The 18,945-nt window shown below is 41.0% G+C and overlaps 1 protein-coding gene across 2 annotated transcripts in view; it reads right to left on the reverse strand.

Annotated features, from left to right (window-relative positions):
• anks1ab (ankyrin repeat and sterile alpha motif domain containing 1Ab) overlaps positions 1-18,945 on the reverse strand; it is a 33,632-nt gene that overhangs the window by 8,934 nt on the left and 5,753 nt on the right. For both annotated transcript variants that reach the window (XM_036571291.1, XM_036571290.1), the window contains exons 2-8: positions 14,273-14,342; positions 6,973-7,088; positions 6,182-6,280; positions 5,707-5,853; positions 4,823-4,930; positions 3,885-4,052; positions 1,150-1,287 (exon numbers count right to left, since the gene is read on the reverse strand). In XM_036571291.1, coding sequence (XP_036427184.1) covers positions 1,150-1,287; positions 3,885-4,052; positions 4,823-4,930; positions 5,707-5,853; positions 6,182-6,280; positions 6,973-7,088; positions 14,273-14,342 — 846 coding nt within the window. The remainder of the gene's footprint in view (positions 1-1,149; positions 1,288-3,884; positions 4,053-4,822; positions 4,931-5,706; positions 5,854-6,181; positions 6,281-6,972; positions 7,089-14,272; positions 14,343-18,945) is intronic.

An 18,945-nucleotide genomic window follows, 5' to 3' on the forward strand; every position in this document is an offset into this window, starting at 1 on the left:
ACGAAGTACACAAATCATGTACTTGAGTTAAAGTAGAGATACCCAAGGTAAAATATTACTCCAGTAAAAGTAGAAGTTCCTCCCTTTAGACCTCCACTTGAGTAAAAGTACAAAAGTATTTGCCTTCAAATGTGCTTAAGTATCAAAAGTAAAAGTACTAAAAGATTAATTATGACTCTGATGTCCTATTACCGTGATTGTAACAAGACTCTTGCTTCATTAACTCATTTTAGGTGAAAATACTCCAGTGTCACTCTCAGTAAACCCATCTTTTTATTAGAATGTCATTAATTAGTCTGATGCTGATGTCTATTAAAATTATCATAAGCTCAAAACACTGAAGGCAAACAATTTTAAGATTTATTTGCAACTTAGTTACAAGTTTAATAAAAACTTGCTTTAAACACAGGTTCACAAATGAGTTTTCCTTTACTATATTACACCTGTAGGTCTCTGTTGATAAACATAAACTAGCCAAAACAAATTTACTATAAAATGAAATAGAGTTTGTATAAATTCAGAAAAAAGAAACGTACCAGTCACAACTGCATATATGTACATATTTCTATATTGTGGTCTAATTTCCTCCATCATTTATGTTGGAATAGACACTCCCACACTTTTACACTGTTGCACTGATGTAGAACCGTATGCTTGCACTGGGTCGGTATGTCCAACAGGTCAAAACAAGCTCAAAACAAAGTGTGTGCTGCACTCTTATTGGTGCGCTTGCTTCATGCTCATTTTGTTTTGACATGTAACATTTCTATACACACGCAAGCCAAAAGGAACGACAGATTTCGCATAATGTAGTGGAGTAAAAAGTAAGATATTTGACTTTGAAATGGAGTGAAAGTAAATAGTCACCCAAAATGGAAATACAGTAAATTACATATACAAAAAAAACTACTTAAGTACAGTAATGAATTACATTCACTTCATTACTGTCCACCACTGATTATAACGCTTAACAGTTCAAATTAAACTTGTGTTGTGCAAAGTACATGATTAGAATTTAATACTGTCAGTCCATCAATAAATACTGAACCTTCTGAAGACTTTGGTTAAACTGTTGCATTATTCATTCAAATGTACGCAAAACATATGCTGGCGTGTTTGAATCTGGAGAAAGCCACAGAAATTACTTACACTAGCTTCATAGCAACAAGCCTCTGTGATGAGTTTCTCAGGATGGTGGTGCCACGTAGAGACAGTGGCATAGGAGGCAGACTGGCTCGTGGGCCGCAGGTTTAGCCGGGACTCCCTGTGCCGATCTGTATGACGATCCTTCAGAAGCATGTACATGAATAACAGACAAGACAAAGTGGTGACTTAGCACACTACAGGCCAAAAGGCTATAAGCAACACTAACTGTAAAAATAAGTGTATAATTAACTGATTTTTCCTTTGCTTTGCTCCTGCAGAGCTGTACTACTACTCTGATTCTAACATGCAGATGCTACAGAGGGTTTGATGGATTTATTCAGGTGTATTAGGAGTTCATAAATAATTAAAAACAAGTCATTGTAAGGGAAAGTCCATAAAGTCTGTGATGGCTCTTCCCGTGTGATGCATTAGAGTAAGAGTACATCGCTGCAGGCCAATTAAATATTTCAGATAAGGCTCTTTGGTTAAAGTCGGCGTCAATAAACATGTGGTGTTATGCTGATTTTCTGCCAATTTATTTATTTGAAAAAAATAAAATAAAAAAAACACAGCCTGATCCATACTCTTGACCTGTAGTGTGAACGATGAGCAGTTTGAAGACAACAAAGTGAAATGTGTTGATTTCTGGAGCTATATACACACACCAAATGGCCAAATGTGGACATCTCTTCTAAGTAGTAGATTTGCTAAGTGACTTTCACCTTGGCACTATTATAGGATGTTACCTTTCCAACAAGTAGGTTTGCAATGCTAAAGATGCCCCAGTCAACCATCAGAGCCATTTCTGTTTAGTGGAAAAGCAACAACAGCTCAGCCGTAAAGCTGTAGGCCACACAAGCTCACAGAACGGGCCAAGTACTGAAGCTTGTAGTGTTTAAAAATTCGGTGTCATTCTGTGTCAATGCATGCTAGCGCTCAGTGACACTGAGCACGGTTCAGTTTTGCAGCAAGTCACAGTGTAAATCACATACGGCTTGAAATTTACACATAGAAAGGCAGTCTGTCTTTCAGATAAACAGACAAATGCTATTGGTATGTTACCTCAGCTAAAGTTACTTGTCTCACCTCACATCTTTCAGCTCAAACACAGAGTTTATGAAGATGTACTACACTGAAATTATGTTGAAGGTCTTATTACATTAAAGTTACACAAATTTAGTGTAAAAATAGCTTATCACACTCTAACTGCGATGCATTCTATGTAGTACAGCAGCACTTTGTACTGTATTTGCTACAAATCTTGGTTTGTCAGAAAGCTACATACCTGAATGTGCAAAAAACTGTGAAGTCTGGAGGAATTTTTCATGGTTTGAGTTGGGCATCTTAGTTCCAGCAAAGGGAAATATTAATGCTACAGCATACAATCACAATCTAGAGAATACAACTTTGTGGCAGCATTTAGAAGAAGACCCTTTCCTATGTGAGCATGACTCTGACCCCATGCACAAGGCAGTATCCATAAAGAAATAATTTTGTGAGTTTGGTGTGGAAGAATTGGCATCCAACTGGCATCCACCTCATCCAACATCTTTGTGATGAATTGGAACACCTTATCACCTAACATCAGTGCCCGACCTCACTAATGCTCTAGTGATTAAGTGAAAAGGAATCCCTGTAGATAGAGGTCTATGCAGGACAGTTTTTTAGTCCCACTCCCTCCTGCTCCCAGAAGATTTCACCCCGCTCCCCAAAAATCGGAATCATTTGTCCTGCTCCTGCCTGCGACTGAAACTCTTTGTTCCACTGCTGCCCACGCAGTTCTGTCAAGACGAGCTGACATCCAATATCTGACACAGTCTATTCACAAATACGTTATTCTCTGCTGAAATAACATGGCAGTCCTGGTCATCAGGCTCACTGTGATGTAACTTCACCAAACGCCATGTATTACCAGTAAACACAGACAGACAGAAAATCAAACAGAAATCAAACCACAGAACGGTTATTTTTGGTGTTTTGCTAGGCTTAGCAGCTGTCGCCCGTCAGACTGAAGGCTCCGCCGTCTCTGTAAGCTACAAGAATCTGTGTGCTGTTCACATGATCAGCTGCTTCGCAATTCTTTAGAATCACTTAATTAATTTTAATTGCTTTACTGTTATCATTTAATATTGTTTATATATATGATTCAGTGATCGTTCTGCCTTATTTAGGCTGTTCATTAATTTGTGGGATTTCTCATAATGCAGGCTTCAGCCCACTCCCACCTACAGTGGGCTGGTTTCCCGCCCAGTCCTGCCCATGACACTGAAAATTACTCCCGCAGTGCAAGATATTGTGGCAGGTCCCTCTACATGTAGCCATGTTTCAAAATATAGTTTTGTAGAATAGTAGAAAGCCTTCCTTGAAGAGTACAGGCTATTGCTCCCTATTACTCCCTATTAATGCTCATGGTTTTGGAATGAGTTGTTCAACAAGCACATATGGATGTGTCCACATATTTTTGGCCATGTGGTGAATGCAGAAAGGTACATGTATTAGTTCTCACTTTCTTTTAGATTATTTATCAGAAATGTAACCATTGTTCAAACCAATTCCAACATACAATCAGCCATTTTTCTCATTCCTTCACAATCATTCTAAATGAGTGCTGGTACAGAATGACTGTACTAGTAAAGGCTGCACTAGTAAAGGCTGAATGTTCTGGTCTACCACCACAATGCTAAGATCACATGTCAAACTTTCTTGTGCAACCATCTACCACCAGAGAGAAGACTCACATGTGAGCGCGGCCTCTCACTGTAGGAGCGGAGCGAGACACTGCACTCCTGATCCAGCGCTCTGCTTCTCCTCCCATATTCACCCAGGGGCAGCAGCATGTCCATGGAACGACTCGTATATGGGTCCATGTAACCAAGAGGGGGGTTCTGGGACAAGAGGTCCTGAATCTACAACACACACGCAACTATATAATTAATGCAGCAAGATAAAAATAGCACAAGAATTCCTTGGAACTTTACACTGAGAGTACTATGTTGTGCATCCACAAGTCTCTGAGCAGTGCAAAGGGACATTTTCAGTGTGCATTGCATATTATATGGTGGTTTGAAATGTTATACATCATCACTGTCATAAGAACTGGCATCTGAAAATGACAGGTGCTCTTTAAACTCTGTAAACATTTCATTACAAGTGGATTAATAGAAATTATCCATGCCCCAAAATTTTGGCCACCAAAATGTATTTTGGCCAAAAAGTTGTCAAAATGGCAGTTTTGGTTTTCAGCCAAAAAAGGAATAAAGGCAAAGAATTTTGACAGAAAATAACAAAGACTAAACAGGCGTGCAATAAAGTGTCAAAAGACTCAACAAATCATTTTAATGATAATGAAAATTAGAAAAAGTGTTTAAAAACACTGTTTGTTCCTTTCACTCTCCTGTCAGTGTATACAAGTTCAAGCAGTAGATGTAGATCAGCAGTGAAAATATCAGCCATGTGCAACTATTTCATGGTTTCTATGAGGGACATTAGACAAGCGATTTCTATTAAATAGAAATTTAAATATCAAAAGTTCAACACCAAATAAGTATGATACCATTTGAACACATAACAACAACTTTTGATACACAGAATACAACAATATAAGCAGAAAGTTGCCATTTGAGATATACAAACTTACTTTCTACATTGATGATATGATACGCAGCATGTCCATTACCTTGAGCTGGGCAAAGCGGTTGGACTTTGAAGGTGCCTCCTCATATGGTCGCTCCGCTATGGAAGCAATGATTCTCTTCCTGTGGCCAAGCGGGCCAATTTTTAACACCTACACAAGACAGAACATAGTGTGAATCAGGCCAGAGCAAACATTATTCATCCTCAAAGAGGAATCTACCAAAGAAGGCTCCTATTTAGACCTTTGCAAAATACACATATAAGCACATTAACTAAGTACTTGTGGTCAAGGAACAGAGACAGGACTCTAAGACTGTTTTGTAAGTCTGCACCAGAGCTTTGGTGTTTGTGACACTGTTATTTTTTATTTGGTTCTGTTGGTTTTACCTAGGCGACACTAAATTATACCCATAGGTTGGTCAGGATTTTGACTAGGATTTGAGCACTTGGTTACTTTCACATTTGCCTACATTGCAGCCAGATAATCAACATTTTTTCCACTAGCCTGTCATACAAAATCCAGATCTTTATATTCTTGACATGTATCACAATTAAAGCCAAAAACCTTTATCTTTTTCTTTATGATCTCTTACTTATGGGTCAAACCAAACCAAACTAAACCAGCTAAACCAAGCTACTGGTACTAACCCCAACTATCAAAAATATGTTCTGCAGTCAATATGGCAACATCAGAAGCATAGCTTATTGCATGTCTGCCTGTTATGGGCAACTGTGAATAGTCAAATATTAAAACAGGCAGATTGTGTAGACAATACAGCTCTGATGTACTACTTGAAGAAGAGAAAAGCATGCTCTGATGTTTAATTCCCTTGTTTGGTGTGAATCTTTGAAAAACCATGTTCCTGGTATAAATCAATGTGTAAGACGCATTAGTTTAATCAAAGGGAATTCAGAAGAGATAATTACATTGACAATCTCCAGCTCCCATAGGTTCTTCACACACTCCAGGGTGCGGTAGCCACTGGACAGGAAGTTGTGGAGATACTCCCCAAGACCTAAGTTCTCCAGCCAGGAGGCTAGTGAGGTACTGCCATCACAACCTAGAGCTTTCACCTATAGATAAAGAACAACTTGCACTGGGTTTCAAGAAATTGAACCTAACATACAGTAAACATTTCATCAGTTTAGGCAATAATTTTGAAGAAAAACTACACAATGAAATCCCCAATGTTGAATTAACACCTATGCTGTTTACATACATACATCTGGTCACAGATAAAGGTTGTAAGAGTTCTTTCAGCACTGGGGATTTTGCTGTTTATGACCAATTTTTTGGTTATTCACAGAATCCTTCATAATTTTAAAGCCTATAAATAATTTTGAGAACTTCTCAGCCTGAAAAGTGTGTCTGACTGGTTGGTGGTAAGATTATAAACAGCACCTTCGGTAGGCTCTTTGCTGCGTGAAGAATTTTCTTCCGATGGCCCGGGTCTGTGATGCCAATTTCCCTAAGGTCTTCATCTTCCATGACATTGCTACCCTGCACACATGCATTCAAGTTCAGTGTTTGTCAATTTTTAAATCATTTAGTGATCATTATTTTTAGGCACAATTAATTGGACAGTACAAACACTGTAGGCACACAATACCTGGGATGTCCAAAAGTATCCAGACACATCTTCTAATTAAAGAACTGGGCTTTGCCAATTGCTGATATTGATGTTAAACTGCAAGCGTACAGCTGTGTAATCCATTGCAAAGTTTTGGCACTTGAATAGGACAAGTGTGAGCATCCGTACACAAGCTGAGATCACAATGAGCAATGCTAAGCATCAGCTGAAGTGATGCAAAGCTCCCCAGCTCCCCACCTTGAGTATTGGAGTAGTGAAAATATGTTCTCTGGAGTGGCTGAGCACCATTGAACCTTTTGTGGACGAGTTAGAGTGTTGTTTATGAGCAAGACTTACTCAACGTATGTGCCTGATCTCTCTAATATTCTTGTAACTGAAGGGCCAAAAGGGGGACCAGCTCCCTACTGAAACCTTTTTTTTCGGAAGAGCAGGTGTCAGGATACTTTTGGTTTCTGACTGGATTCCAGATCTTTCAGTTGCATTTTAAACAGCAAACCAGCTTGCTTTGGAGAAATGGAGAAATGATGAATTGTGGTTTACAGCTTTTCACTTCATTTAATCAATTGGCTGAATCATCAGTGGGGCACAAAAGACGACTCACCATGAAGCGCAGGTCGTCGAATCCGTTGAGCAGCAGCTTGCTCTCGTACTGAGGGAAGCCCACGTGCTCCAGCCACTCTCCCACCGACTGCTCCAGCACCCGGCTCCCTGCTGCATCTGCCGACAGAGGGAGGCGTTTGAGCAGCGAGAAGCCATTGAGCCGGTAGCAGCGGCACTCAGAGGCCGAGATGTGGCACTGCCACATCATCTTTGGCCAGCAGAGCCAAGGGCAGCAGCAGCAAGGCAGCGTCCAGGCTTGGACAAGGGGGCCACCAGCAGCAGGGGCCCACCACACACACAGACGACAAGAGTGGTGAGCGAGCCACCAGGAGCCCTCGCTGCCAGGACAAGGGCAGAGGTAGAGGTCGGCAGGTAGTCCTTTCGAAGAGCGGCTTCAAGTAAGCGAGTCCAGTGGAGAAGGACAATTTGGCATCGTCCTTCGAAAAGAGAGGAAGATAGTGGAGCGATACACAATTGTGCCCCCTTTGATTCAAATCAAAACTACTCAGACCTAAGTGGACTGGAAGATCAGAAAGTTCTCAGGGAACTTTTGCGCCACAAGATCTTCACCTCTACCACGAGATACAAAGAAGCAGCAATCTCCCTGATATACATGTGCTCTTTCTTTCAGATGCACATGCCACTTTGCATTGCGAAGCTCAGTCTAACCTAGTTGGTGACCCTCATAATGGAGAGCAGAAGGAGGACTTTTCAAAATGCCCCAAACTATTTACTTACACAGTACCCATTACAGACCCTTTGACTGTCACACTCTAGAACTCACTGGGCCAATGCTGTAATTCAGCTACAGTGCCAACTGGTTAGAGATAAGAAAGACTCCTTGCATCACCTCTGCTCATGAAATGAAATGCATGTCACATTTACCAAGTCCACATTATCCCTTCTGCCCTGCTGTTGATTCAGAATCCCTCAATCCATCAGAGGCTCGCAAGTGTGGCCACTGCCGAATCAACCGGCCCCTGATGACGACTCGTTTCCACTCGCTCTAATCCGAGGACTACTGGTCCTTCTTGGCTCAAGCGCACTCCGGTGGTCTAGCATGCCAGAGTGGAGCGCATCATCATCAAAGCGAGCAGAGGCGACCTTTGATCCAGCAGAAGGCAGGTACGCTTGATATCTCCATTGGAAAGCCCTGCAGGCGGTTCCTTCTCTCGCCCTGCGGTCCGGTTGCGCTCTGAGGTCTCTCCTTGCCTGTGGCGGACGTTCCTGAGGCTCTGCTGCATATCCCCAATTCTGGGTGCGCTCAGTCGCAGCGGCGGCCGCAATCACCACTCACAAAGCGAAAACATCCAGATGATACACTCCTCCTCCTGAAAGCCACCGGCGGCTCCTTCCTTCCTCGGCTGCAGTCATCAATCCTGTGCCGCACAAACGCCCTCATCCTAATCCCATTCATGCATCCATTCACGCTCGCCTCTTCCCTTTTTTTGCCCCCCTTTTTTCTGCGACCGGTTCCTCTCCTCACGCCCCCTTGCCCGCTCTCTCATTGAGAGAGACGCTCTCTCGTCTGCAAGCACTGCAGGGCTGCCATATGCTGTCTGATGCTGTGTGCCTCTGCACAGCGTAAACCGAGGTTCTGTTCCTCCCCTCTATCTCATCCCCTCCCTCCTTTTCACTGTCTCTCTCTGTTTCCCCTCTTTCTTTCTCTCTCTCTACCACGATCAATCCACAGCCTCTCTCTCTCTCTTTCTCTCTCTCCTTTTACCCCCCTCTCCCTCACCACACTGATTAAAATTGCACACAGGCTCTCTGATCTTGCTGGTGCAGAAAGGACATCATCAGAGGCAGAAGCAGGAGAGAGAGAGAGAGAGAGAGAGAGAGAGAGAGAGAGAGAGAGAGAGAGAGAGAGACAAACCCAAATCACAAACCGCGGTGCCAGGACCAGCCAGAGGATGAGAAAACAGGGGTGGGGGGTAGAAAAACGTGTAGGTTCTTCTTTTCTCCCTCCTCCCCCTCCCCTTTGCACTCTTAAGTGCTTCCAGAGCCCATGCACTCTATGAAAAATTAAATCACAGCCAAGTCATATACCACGGTAAATTATCAGAGGAATTACATCCATGAACATGTCACTGTACCATTGGGGGGTGGGGGGCTGGGGCTGCATGTTAAATGTTAAGTCAGCGAAACGCACTGCGTACTAGCATAATCCTCCCCAAACCCACCTTCATAGCGGAAAATGCCAACATCTGAGTCTTCCCTAGCACAGGGATTTTCGTATTGTTAAAAATGTGCACTCTCGCGTTTTGAACCATTATCATACATTTCTGTGGCGGCGTATATGCTTCTGATATTCCGCGGCCGGCACGAAAGGCGTCGTGAAATATTCTAATTCGGCAGTGTTACACATCGATGCATGTGCATGCATGCAGGGCATTATGGAAATACATCAGGGAGGAGTGCAATCACATGCGCTGTCAGCCTGCCTGAACATTACTCACAACCTCATAAGCACGGTTCCCTGCCTGAGATGATATCAGTGCAGCGCGCTGATTAACGGGGACATCTTTTTGAACTGGTTCAAAACTCCAGAGGAGGTAGCACCATCTGAGGTAAACACCTGTGCAACGTGCATTCGCTTTGCTTGCTGTGCGACAAATTAGGTGTTGACGCAGCTTTGTAATTGAATGAGTAAACAGATGCCGGCAATGGGAATGTGAATGATGCCTTCTATCTGATTACATCATCAGAGCTTGGAATTAAAGGAATATTGTTATACTGTTGTGGTGACACTGCAGCTTTATTGTCGTTAATAAAGTTGAAAGAAGGTGTTTCATGTACAAATGTAGTCGATTCAGAGTCTTGGAGATACACATCAGTAATCTGCAGCTACAATAGATTTTATCACATAAGAGTTCTTACCTGTGATAAAACCCTCTTACCTGTGGTAACAAATCATTTCTGTAAAAGCACAGCAACATAAAATATGATACACACATTTTCAATAAATAATGTAATTTCTTAAAAATAATAATGATGATCGCATTAAACAATTCTTCTACCAAGAAATATAGTTCATTTGGAGCAAGGCTACTCAAAGTGTCACCCACTGGCCAAAAGTTCACCCATGAGGATGTTTCATTTGGCCCGCCAGAGAGCTACCCTAACCATACTCCCCTCACCTAATGAGAGAACAAACATAATTTTATATTATATATAAATGTATAAATAAATTGTTTTATTTTCCTTTTAAAATTATATTTTATGTAAAAACAGTAAAATATAGTTAAATGCATTTTTAAAAATTCAGCCTACTTTGTTGTACTTTGTCCGCCAAGACAAAAAGCGTGGGCACCCCAGGTTTGGAGTACACTATTGTTGCCAAGCAACCATGGACTGCCAATGGAGGACAAGTGCTTTCAGTCAATCACTGTACCCTGCAGTTTCATTTCACATTTTTGCCATAATATAAATATCACAATACAGTAGCGTATAATGTTGAAACCTTCACCTTTTTAGTTTCTGCTCATTAAATTACCACTGCAGTGAGAATGCTTATTTCTGATAGCGCGTCTTTGGATTTCCTGCATTAAGCTAACGATGCCACACATTCATTTTCCCCACATTGGATTTAATCCAATTCAAAAATATTTCTGAAGACATTCAAGTAACATGTTGTTTACTTTTTGTACGTAGAGCTTAACACTGATGGAGTAGCGGTTTTTGCCTGTTAGCTTGCTATCTTTTAGCCTAGTTGTTAAGAAATTAAGTTGTGAACTCTTCAGTTTAAACAACTTGATCTTTTAATAATGTGAGCGGCACAATGCTTTTCAGTGACTTGGCACATTAACACAAAATTCAGTCATAGTGAAATGGTCATAGGTGCATGTATTTTACAACAACTTCTAACTCCAATTAGATTTTAGACCGGGACTGTCGATTTTATAAGATGTGATAAAAAGGGTGTGAAAAAATACTAAACTTTGTAACTTACAAAGAAATGTGAGAACTCTAACCTTTGTACAAGGTGAAATTATTCAAAGGGAAAAATCCATAAAAAAATAAACATTTGTCAAAATTATTGGTACCCCCGGGACTTCTTACGAACAAAATCTATGCTGATTGATGACTGAGGGTGTTCGGCCTCATCTCTACCAAGGGGGCCAATAATTCTGGAGGGCACTGCATATTGACTCTTAATAGCATAATTAAGGTTACACTGAGCTCTGGAGACATCTAAAAGGAATGGCCTTCAAGTAAAATGAATAAAGTTGATGTAAACAAATGGCTTAAAGGTTTCCTCTTTCGATGTTCCCACTCGACTCTGAAACAACAGAACTCAGGAAAATGACCCTTTAGTCATGTTGACATTCTTACGATGACAAATGTGATAAGCTATAAGTAACAAAGCACTGGTGAGCTCTTTTTATGCCCCCAAAACACCTTACGAAACCATTCCAAACATGCAGGGAGCCTCCCACGAGAGTCTGGAGAGCACTAGCTCACAAATAATGACTCACTCAGGTCCCATACTGCTACCATTCTCTTCTCCAAGACTTTAACTCTAAATAAATGTATCTCTCCCAGACAAAGCACTTTAAAAATACACTGCTTTTCTCCATTTATAGCTACCACTTAGAGACACAGGCAGTGTAAGGGAAAAAAGGAACCTTAGGGCCTAATTACCAAGAGTCACAGGGATGACCAGCATTGCCAGGGAAGTGGGTCACTCTGTATCCTCTATCTATCCTAAATCAGGCCAAGGTGCCTATTCTGTGTGAAAATATCAGGTACAGAAATACTGAACCAAGTCCCAGACAGGAAGAGAAGGGAGACAGAGTGCTCTGAGAAGAAAAAGTACAGATATAACAGATATACTTCAACAATGAACAGGAAGGAGCTTGTTAAAGCAGTCACTGCTCCACTGAGGGATTCTAGTCCAGTATATAACATGCTGTTGTCTCTTAACATGAGGATCAAAGAAGCACCAATGCCAGCAAAGCAGGCCATCGTGAGGCAGAAAATCAGATAAAACCAGAGGCATAGGCAAAACATTAAATGTATCAAAGTCAGCTGTTAACCCTTTTTCGCATTCGCCATAAAATTAAATTCCTGTGTGTTTTGGAGGTCCCTCAGTTTCTTCAGTAACACTGATGGAATATATGTCTAACAGAAACGATTTCTGACAGAAATGTGTATGATTACCAAAAGAAATCACTGGATTCTGTCTTTAAAGGTGACCAAGCAGGTCAACATTTATAACATTATTTTTATTGTGTTTAACTGCTATTTGTACATTATGTTTTGATATCAAGGAAGCTGCAGCTAGTCATCTTTGTGGAAAGGTGTGAGATGTTTTCACAGTTTTTACAGTATCTCTCCCCTTTAAACCCACATTGTTCACTAGCAGCTCAACGTTTCACACACAGAGAGCCATTAGTGTCCTAGTTAATCTGATAATAGAGTTATGGGGAAAAATATTTTATTTGATTACATTAATTAAAAATATCCAAGTCGTTTTCCATTCCACTGGTGGAATGTCCACTAGGGGGCCTGTAATGGGGCTAAGAAGCAAGAATGCACAGGTGAGATTAGCAATAGCAGCCAAACTAGCAGAGCATGTACAGTAGTATCTGACTGAACAATTATTTCGATTATTAAGGAAAGCTGGAAATCTGTTCCTTTAAGAGAGTGCTATTTCCAACATAGGTACAGATATGTCAATATCTAAGAGGTCAAAATAGATGTCAGAGACCTCAAGAGGCTTCACTCATATGGAAAATAAATGATATTCCAAATATAACTATCAAATATATTTTTGCAACGTATGAAAATGGACAAAAATAATTTTATTAAATATATTTTTAAAATGCACTTATTTGTATTTGTTTTTATACTTTTTCAATTGTAGTTTTAACAAAAGTTACACATATAACTAAACATACATGAACTGAATAAACAGCACTGACTTCTGTCCTTTGCATTGTACTTTTCATTAACCATGTACGTATGCAGTAAGACACTCACACACAATGAATTTCAAATAAACAGAATTTTAAATTGTCACACTGCATTTTCACAGTGCATCAATACCTACAACAGTTACTTTTGCCATGTTAAAGGTTCATTTGCTAATATAAATTAAGATACTGGAATACAAATTCAAGTGCATTAGACAGTATTTTGGCTATTTTTCATACAATTTTAGATTAATTTGATAAATACGTTTACATACATTTGTTTCATATGGTACATTTATATATGTGATACATCCCCATACATTTTAAAATGAATGTATATTTGGTTAATATGGAAAAATATTCTAAAATACATTTTAGTGTTTGGAATATATTTGAAACATATATTTTCCATATATTTTTTCCATATGGGTACCACAAGATACAGGCAAAGCCACAGTAAAAAACCTGTGAAGCTCTGGAGCAAAGCCTTAAGGCAGATCAGATGAAGCAGAGTAGATGAGGAGAGTATGGAGAAACATATGAAGCATTGTGGAACTGCATATTCTGTGGAACTAGCCTTCTTGCCTGTATTGATGATGTGACTGCCAACAGCAGCAGCAGGACCAATCAACAGAAGTCAACAGATGAATCTTAACTGAGATCCAACCAAATGTCTCAAAGCTTAGTGGATGGCACCTCAGCACAACGACCCAAAACATGCTGCTCTTTCCGAACCAAGAGGTGGAACGCTCTTGACTGACCAAATGAATCAATCGACCTGGACCCTATTTGAGCAAGCACTTCACTTACTGAACATAAAACTGAAGGCAAAAAGCCACAGAAACAGGCAGCAAATGGCTGCATTACAGGCTTGGCAGAGCATCAAGAGGGAAGATACTCAATGTCCTCAGACAGTCATCAGCTGCAAAAGATTTACAACTAAGTAATAGCAGTAACAATTTTATTTAAGCTTATGTTTATCATCCAATTATTATTTATGAAATCGGGGACTATGTTATGTTGGCTGTGATGACTGTATAGTTCCCCATACAGATATAATTACCTTTGAATGAAAGCTGCCATTCTGCACTTTAATCTTACAGCCACAGCTTCATTTCAAATACAAGTATATTGCAGAATACAGAACAAGAGAAAAAATTTTCATTGTCCAATTACTCACCGACTGCACTGTATTTTCTTTCATGCACAGTGTTTCTTTGGCTTGGTTGCGGCGTCTAATCCTCCCAACAAATGTGATGAAATGAATTGGCCTACAAGTCATCTACTTCAGCGCACATTTTGCTCTGCTCTTGGAACTGGGGAGAGATCTGAGAGAGACAGAGGCATTTTCCTTGTCTCTTTGAGGTGTAGCATCGAATTTACCTGTGGATGCTGGCTGATGTTCCTTGGAGAGTTCGATGCCTGCATCAATTAATGTCATGATCTTCTCAATCTGGTGGAGAGAGACAGCAGGGACAGAGTTATAGATTTGCTTTAAAATACAGCAGCTGTTACAGACCATTTCACCATATTAGTATTACAGCTTTCCCCTAGCCAGTCTAATGTTTTAAGTTTGTTTTTACTGAATGCGCATTCATGTGTTCAGGACAAGTGACTAATCCTCAGATCGTGATACTCAGTTACAAAACGCCTTTGAACACCAACCACCGAAAACCCCTTCTAAATCAAGAGCTGACCTAATTTCGGTTAATATACTGTAGGAACAGAGAAACAACATGATTTCCTTAACAGAAGATTTCACCCCTCCTCCCCCACCCAAAAAAAAGCCAGACTGAGAGTTAGTGTGGACCAGTTAGCATGATATCATTTACATAACGCTTGCTGGCACACAGTAGCTTTCAGTCATAATTAGCATTATTACCATGTTGGAAGCACTCCTTTTATCTAAAAATTAAGCTCACAGAAGAGAAAGAGCTAGGATTTGTGTACTAAGAGGACTGAATGGCCTGACCGCTTTTGCTACTCGGATGCAAGAAATATTCCACAAATGAGATTACAAAACCGAGAGAGCATTTTTCACTGCTAGCACTCTTTAGCTGATGCTTTTCCTCAAATGGATCGGAGCTTAGAGATTACTTGTTTCCAATCAATGGATTTTTACGAGAGGACTAAAATAGAAAAAAGGGGAGTTTTTTTGATGTAATATTTAAAGTCTGAAAACTCCGTCTGCGCTGTGCTAGTGGCATCAACATGCCAGCAAGCCCCTGGATTCATTTAGCAGTCAGACGCCAAGGCCCACATGGAAGATCCCCCCAAGCCATACAGCCCTTCACATTTTCCACTCCAAATTAACCTACTTACATTCTATATCGCATCCCCCCACCCCGCCATCCACCGTGGAGTGCACCTTACATCACTGTAGTCTCTGAAGGTAGACCTCAGAGATCTCCGAGCTGCTACTGCATATGCAAAGCTCATCTAGAGAAATCTAGTGCTGAGTCCGTTTTCCGGTTTTCTATAGGGCTAGTGCTTCAAAAGTGAAGTTGTGGACGGCGAGAGAAGTGAAGCTATTGAATTATGTTGGAAAAAAGTGCATTGAATTTACTTGATTCAAATGTGTGCATTGTTTCCACATCCACCCACTTACTGCCAAAAAAAACGGTAGGACAGTACAAAGGAGCATCCGGGAAAACCTAGTCTTTTATGAGCAAGGATGAGTTGAGGTTCGGCACTTTGCCAAAAAACTGGATTTTTTATTTTGGTGTATAATGTGGAAAAGATTCAGGGACTCCGGAGAAATCTCTGTACAGCAAGGCCGAAAACCACAGCTGAATGCCCGTGATCTTAAACAGCACTGCATTAAAAACCAACATGCTTCTGTGATGGATATCAACAAATGGGCTCAGGAATACTTTGACAAACCACTGTCATTAAACACCGTTCGTTGCAGCATCCACAAATGCAAGTTAAGATATACTACACAAAGCGGAAGCCATATATCAGCAACATGCAAAAATGCCACTGACATCTCTGGGCTTGACCTCATCTGAAATGGACTGGTGCACTGTCGAAACGTGTATTGCGGTCTGACGAGTCAACCTTTCAGGTAGTTTGTATAAATAACGGACGTTGTGTTCTCCAGGCCAAAAAAAGAGGACCATCCAGACTGTTACCAGCGTACAGTTCAGAGGCCAGTGTCTGTCATGGTCTGGAGTATGTAAGTGCCTACGGCTTGGTAATTGTGGACATGAAAGATGTACACATTTTGGAGCAACAATTGCTGCCTTTAGATCTTTTTCAGAAACACCCACGCTTATGTCAGCAAGATAACATCAAACCACATTCTGCCTGTGTTACCACAGCATCGCTGCCTAATCAGTTGCACTAAAGCACTGTATAATGAAAGAAAGGCAAACAAGTCTGATTTCAAAACTGGATTAACTGGATTAACTGGTGTCTTCAGTCCCCAAACATGTTGTTAAAAGTAAAGGTGATGTAACAGAGTGGTAAACATGCTCCTGTCCCAACTTTTTTGGAATGTCTTATAGGCATCAAATTTAGAATGAGTTTATATTTACAAAAACAATAAAGTTCGAAAGGTAAAACATTGAATATGGTGTTTTTGTACTGTTTTCACTTTAATATGGTGAAACAAACCTTATATATGAATATTGGTTTGTAAAATAAATCAAACAGCTTTGATGTTATATGTTTCATTTATGTGAAACCACTGTACACATTTGAATCAAGTACTATTTTTTCAGTGTAAATATAGACTTTACATGAAAAAGTGACTAACTGTACATCCACAGATTGGACAGAACGTTCTTTCTGTAATTCCTAAAGCCATAATCAAAGTGCCTTTACTGCATTTTTATTGAAATTCACCTGAAAGAAGAGATTAGGGAGAATTCAAAGGGTAAGGTTCTGATCTCTGAGTATATGTCTAAGAGCCAATAGACAAAGATAAAGAGCTAAACTTAAGGCTTTAAATTAAGTGTGCGTACTGCTGGCCCTGGAGAGCCAGCATAGCTCTCCATGCTCAACATAAATGATTTCACTCATAAAGGCCTTGATAATTAGCTAGTATGTTGACCAAGGGGTGGATCCCAGCTTTTAATGGTGTGTTTGTGTTTGCAACAATTGCTAGCAAATAGCAACAATTGCTAGAGGCTTCTTATTTTGGTTAATAACTAGGTAGTACACAAATGAGGCATCTGCAAGGCAGTGAAGAATTAACGCATCCTCATGAATCAACGAGTGCATGCTACACAAAAAAAGCTGTAGAACCCCACCCCCCCTGTGGTTTTAAGCCTAGTGAGGCAATGCAGTTCCAAGATACATATGAGTGTCTGTAAAACTGTGAACCGCCTCAACCCTGAAAATGTGCACAGTGCGTTTTCACTGTTTGAGTAAGTCATTGAACTGTGGTCAGAAATCTTCATTATGCTGGAGCTGGGGAGAAAGAAAGGGAAAGAGGTGGAAAGAGGAGGAGGGGTAGAGACACATCAGCTATTGCAGTCGTAGCCTGGAGCCTTGAAGTTCCAAGGCTTCCAAAAACGATGCATGAAATGCTAACGTTCCAATCTGCAGAGCCAGCAGTAAGGGGACATTACACAAGGTCCACGCTAACGAGTGAAGATGTGAAAGCCAGCAGCTTTAAGAAAATGTGAAGTGGAGGGGTAATAAAGATTTAATACCGGCCTGGCCGCTCCTATGTGCCAGAGTGGTAACAAGATTACAGGCCCCAAAGACTAGCCGCAATATCGAGTAATGGAGTGATGGCATAGAATGCTGGAAGCGTCTGACAGAAGCGATGTCAAGCCTGGGTAGGAACAGCAAGCAGCAACCATCAGGCTGGGATACGTGTCCATTTTAGCTTCTGCTGTGTAGCTTTTGGAATAACAAAAGAAACCTAGGCCCCTTTCTGCTGTGTCTGACTGCACCAGAATAGAGATAAGGAATAGACGAAATCTCCCAGAAACTACTTAAGACATTTCGACGACGCTCCGTAAATGCACTGCTCTGAGCAGGAACTTGCCAGAGAACCTCTGAAGCTTTTCTGACAGGTGAGAGGTTTTTTTTTCCCTCCATCTTTTCCTTCTTGCATCTTTCACTCGCTATCTGAAGATGCACTCCCTAGACATCTTCCGTTTGCCGCATGAATTATGAATGGAGTTATATTGCCATCTGTGCCGAGAATGTTTGACCGCTCACTCAAACGAGAAATTATTTAGAAAAAAACAACAACAAAAAGCTCTCCACGGGAACTCTAAAACATTCACACGTTGGTTACAAGGTGGTGCATATTGTGTTCGAAACCGTGCAGGTGGTGGGTGCGAGAAATTCTCCCTCTAAACCCTGAAGATGAAGCTATGATTCGTGCACTGGAGTCCTTTCATTATGTATGTACAGTAGACGTTCCTCTGTGGCGGTGTAGTGTTCAAACCCCCCAAGGACGCCTCTGTTAAACTTAGACTCAACATTTTCATAAGCCATTAGAGAGCAAACCCTGTCATACTCTTTTCTGATGAAAGAATGAGGTGAGGCATGATGTAACCAAACAATCGAAGCTTGGTGTCAGGTGCCTAGTGCGACTTACAGGGCAAGGCCCTCGATTTAAAACACTTTTGCCTGTTTAACTGAGTATTCCCAGCAATTTTCTACAGGCATTTTAATGCTGGTGTGTGCCAGCCTGTTAGTATTCTTAGTATTCTCCTACTCCACATGACTGTATAACTGTAGGCTTTAGGGGAGATGCAGGGTTGTTTTTGTGATGACGACCTGCTCTTAACCTCCAAGCTCTCTCTCTCACGGTTTCTCTCCCTTTCTCTCGCTCCCAGGCCCACATGTGTCCGAAACCTGGAGGGGAAACAGCGCTAGAGAACCATGGCAAAACAGGATGTCCTTGAGAACAGGACACTCCACCCCTAGGCCTGCCCGAGAAAACACAGACCTGTGACTGAACATTGCTTTGAGTTGTGGATTAGACCCCACTTTCAGCTGCTTTCTGTTTGATTGGTCAAATGTGAACTTGGGGAAGAGTAGTACAGGTCCTGAATCAGCTCCTCCTGACACCTCCAGCCTCAGCCTCA

The sequence above is a fragment of the Colossoma macropomum genome, unplaced genomic scaffold (genome assembly GCF_904425465.1).
Source record: "Colossoma macropomum unplaced genomic scaffold, Colossoma_macropomum, whole genome shotgun sequence".
NCBI lineage: Eukaryota > Metazoa > Chordata > Actinopteri > Characiformes > Serrasalmidae > Colossoma > Colossoma macropomum.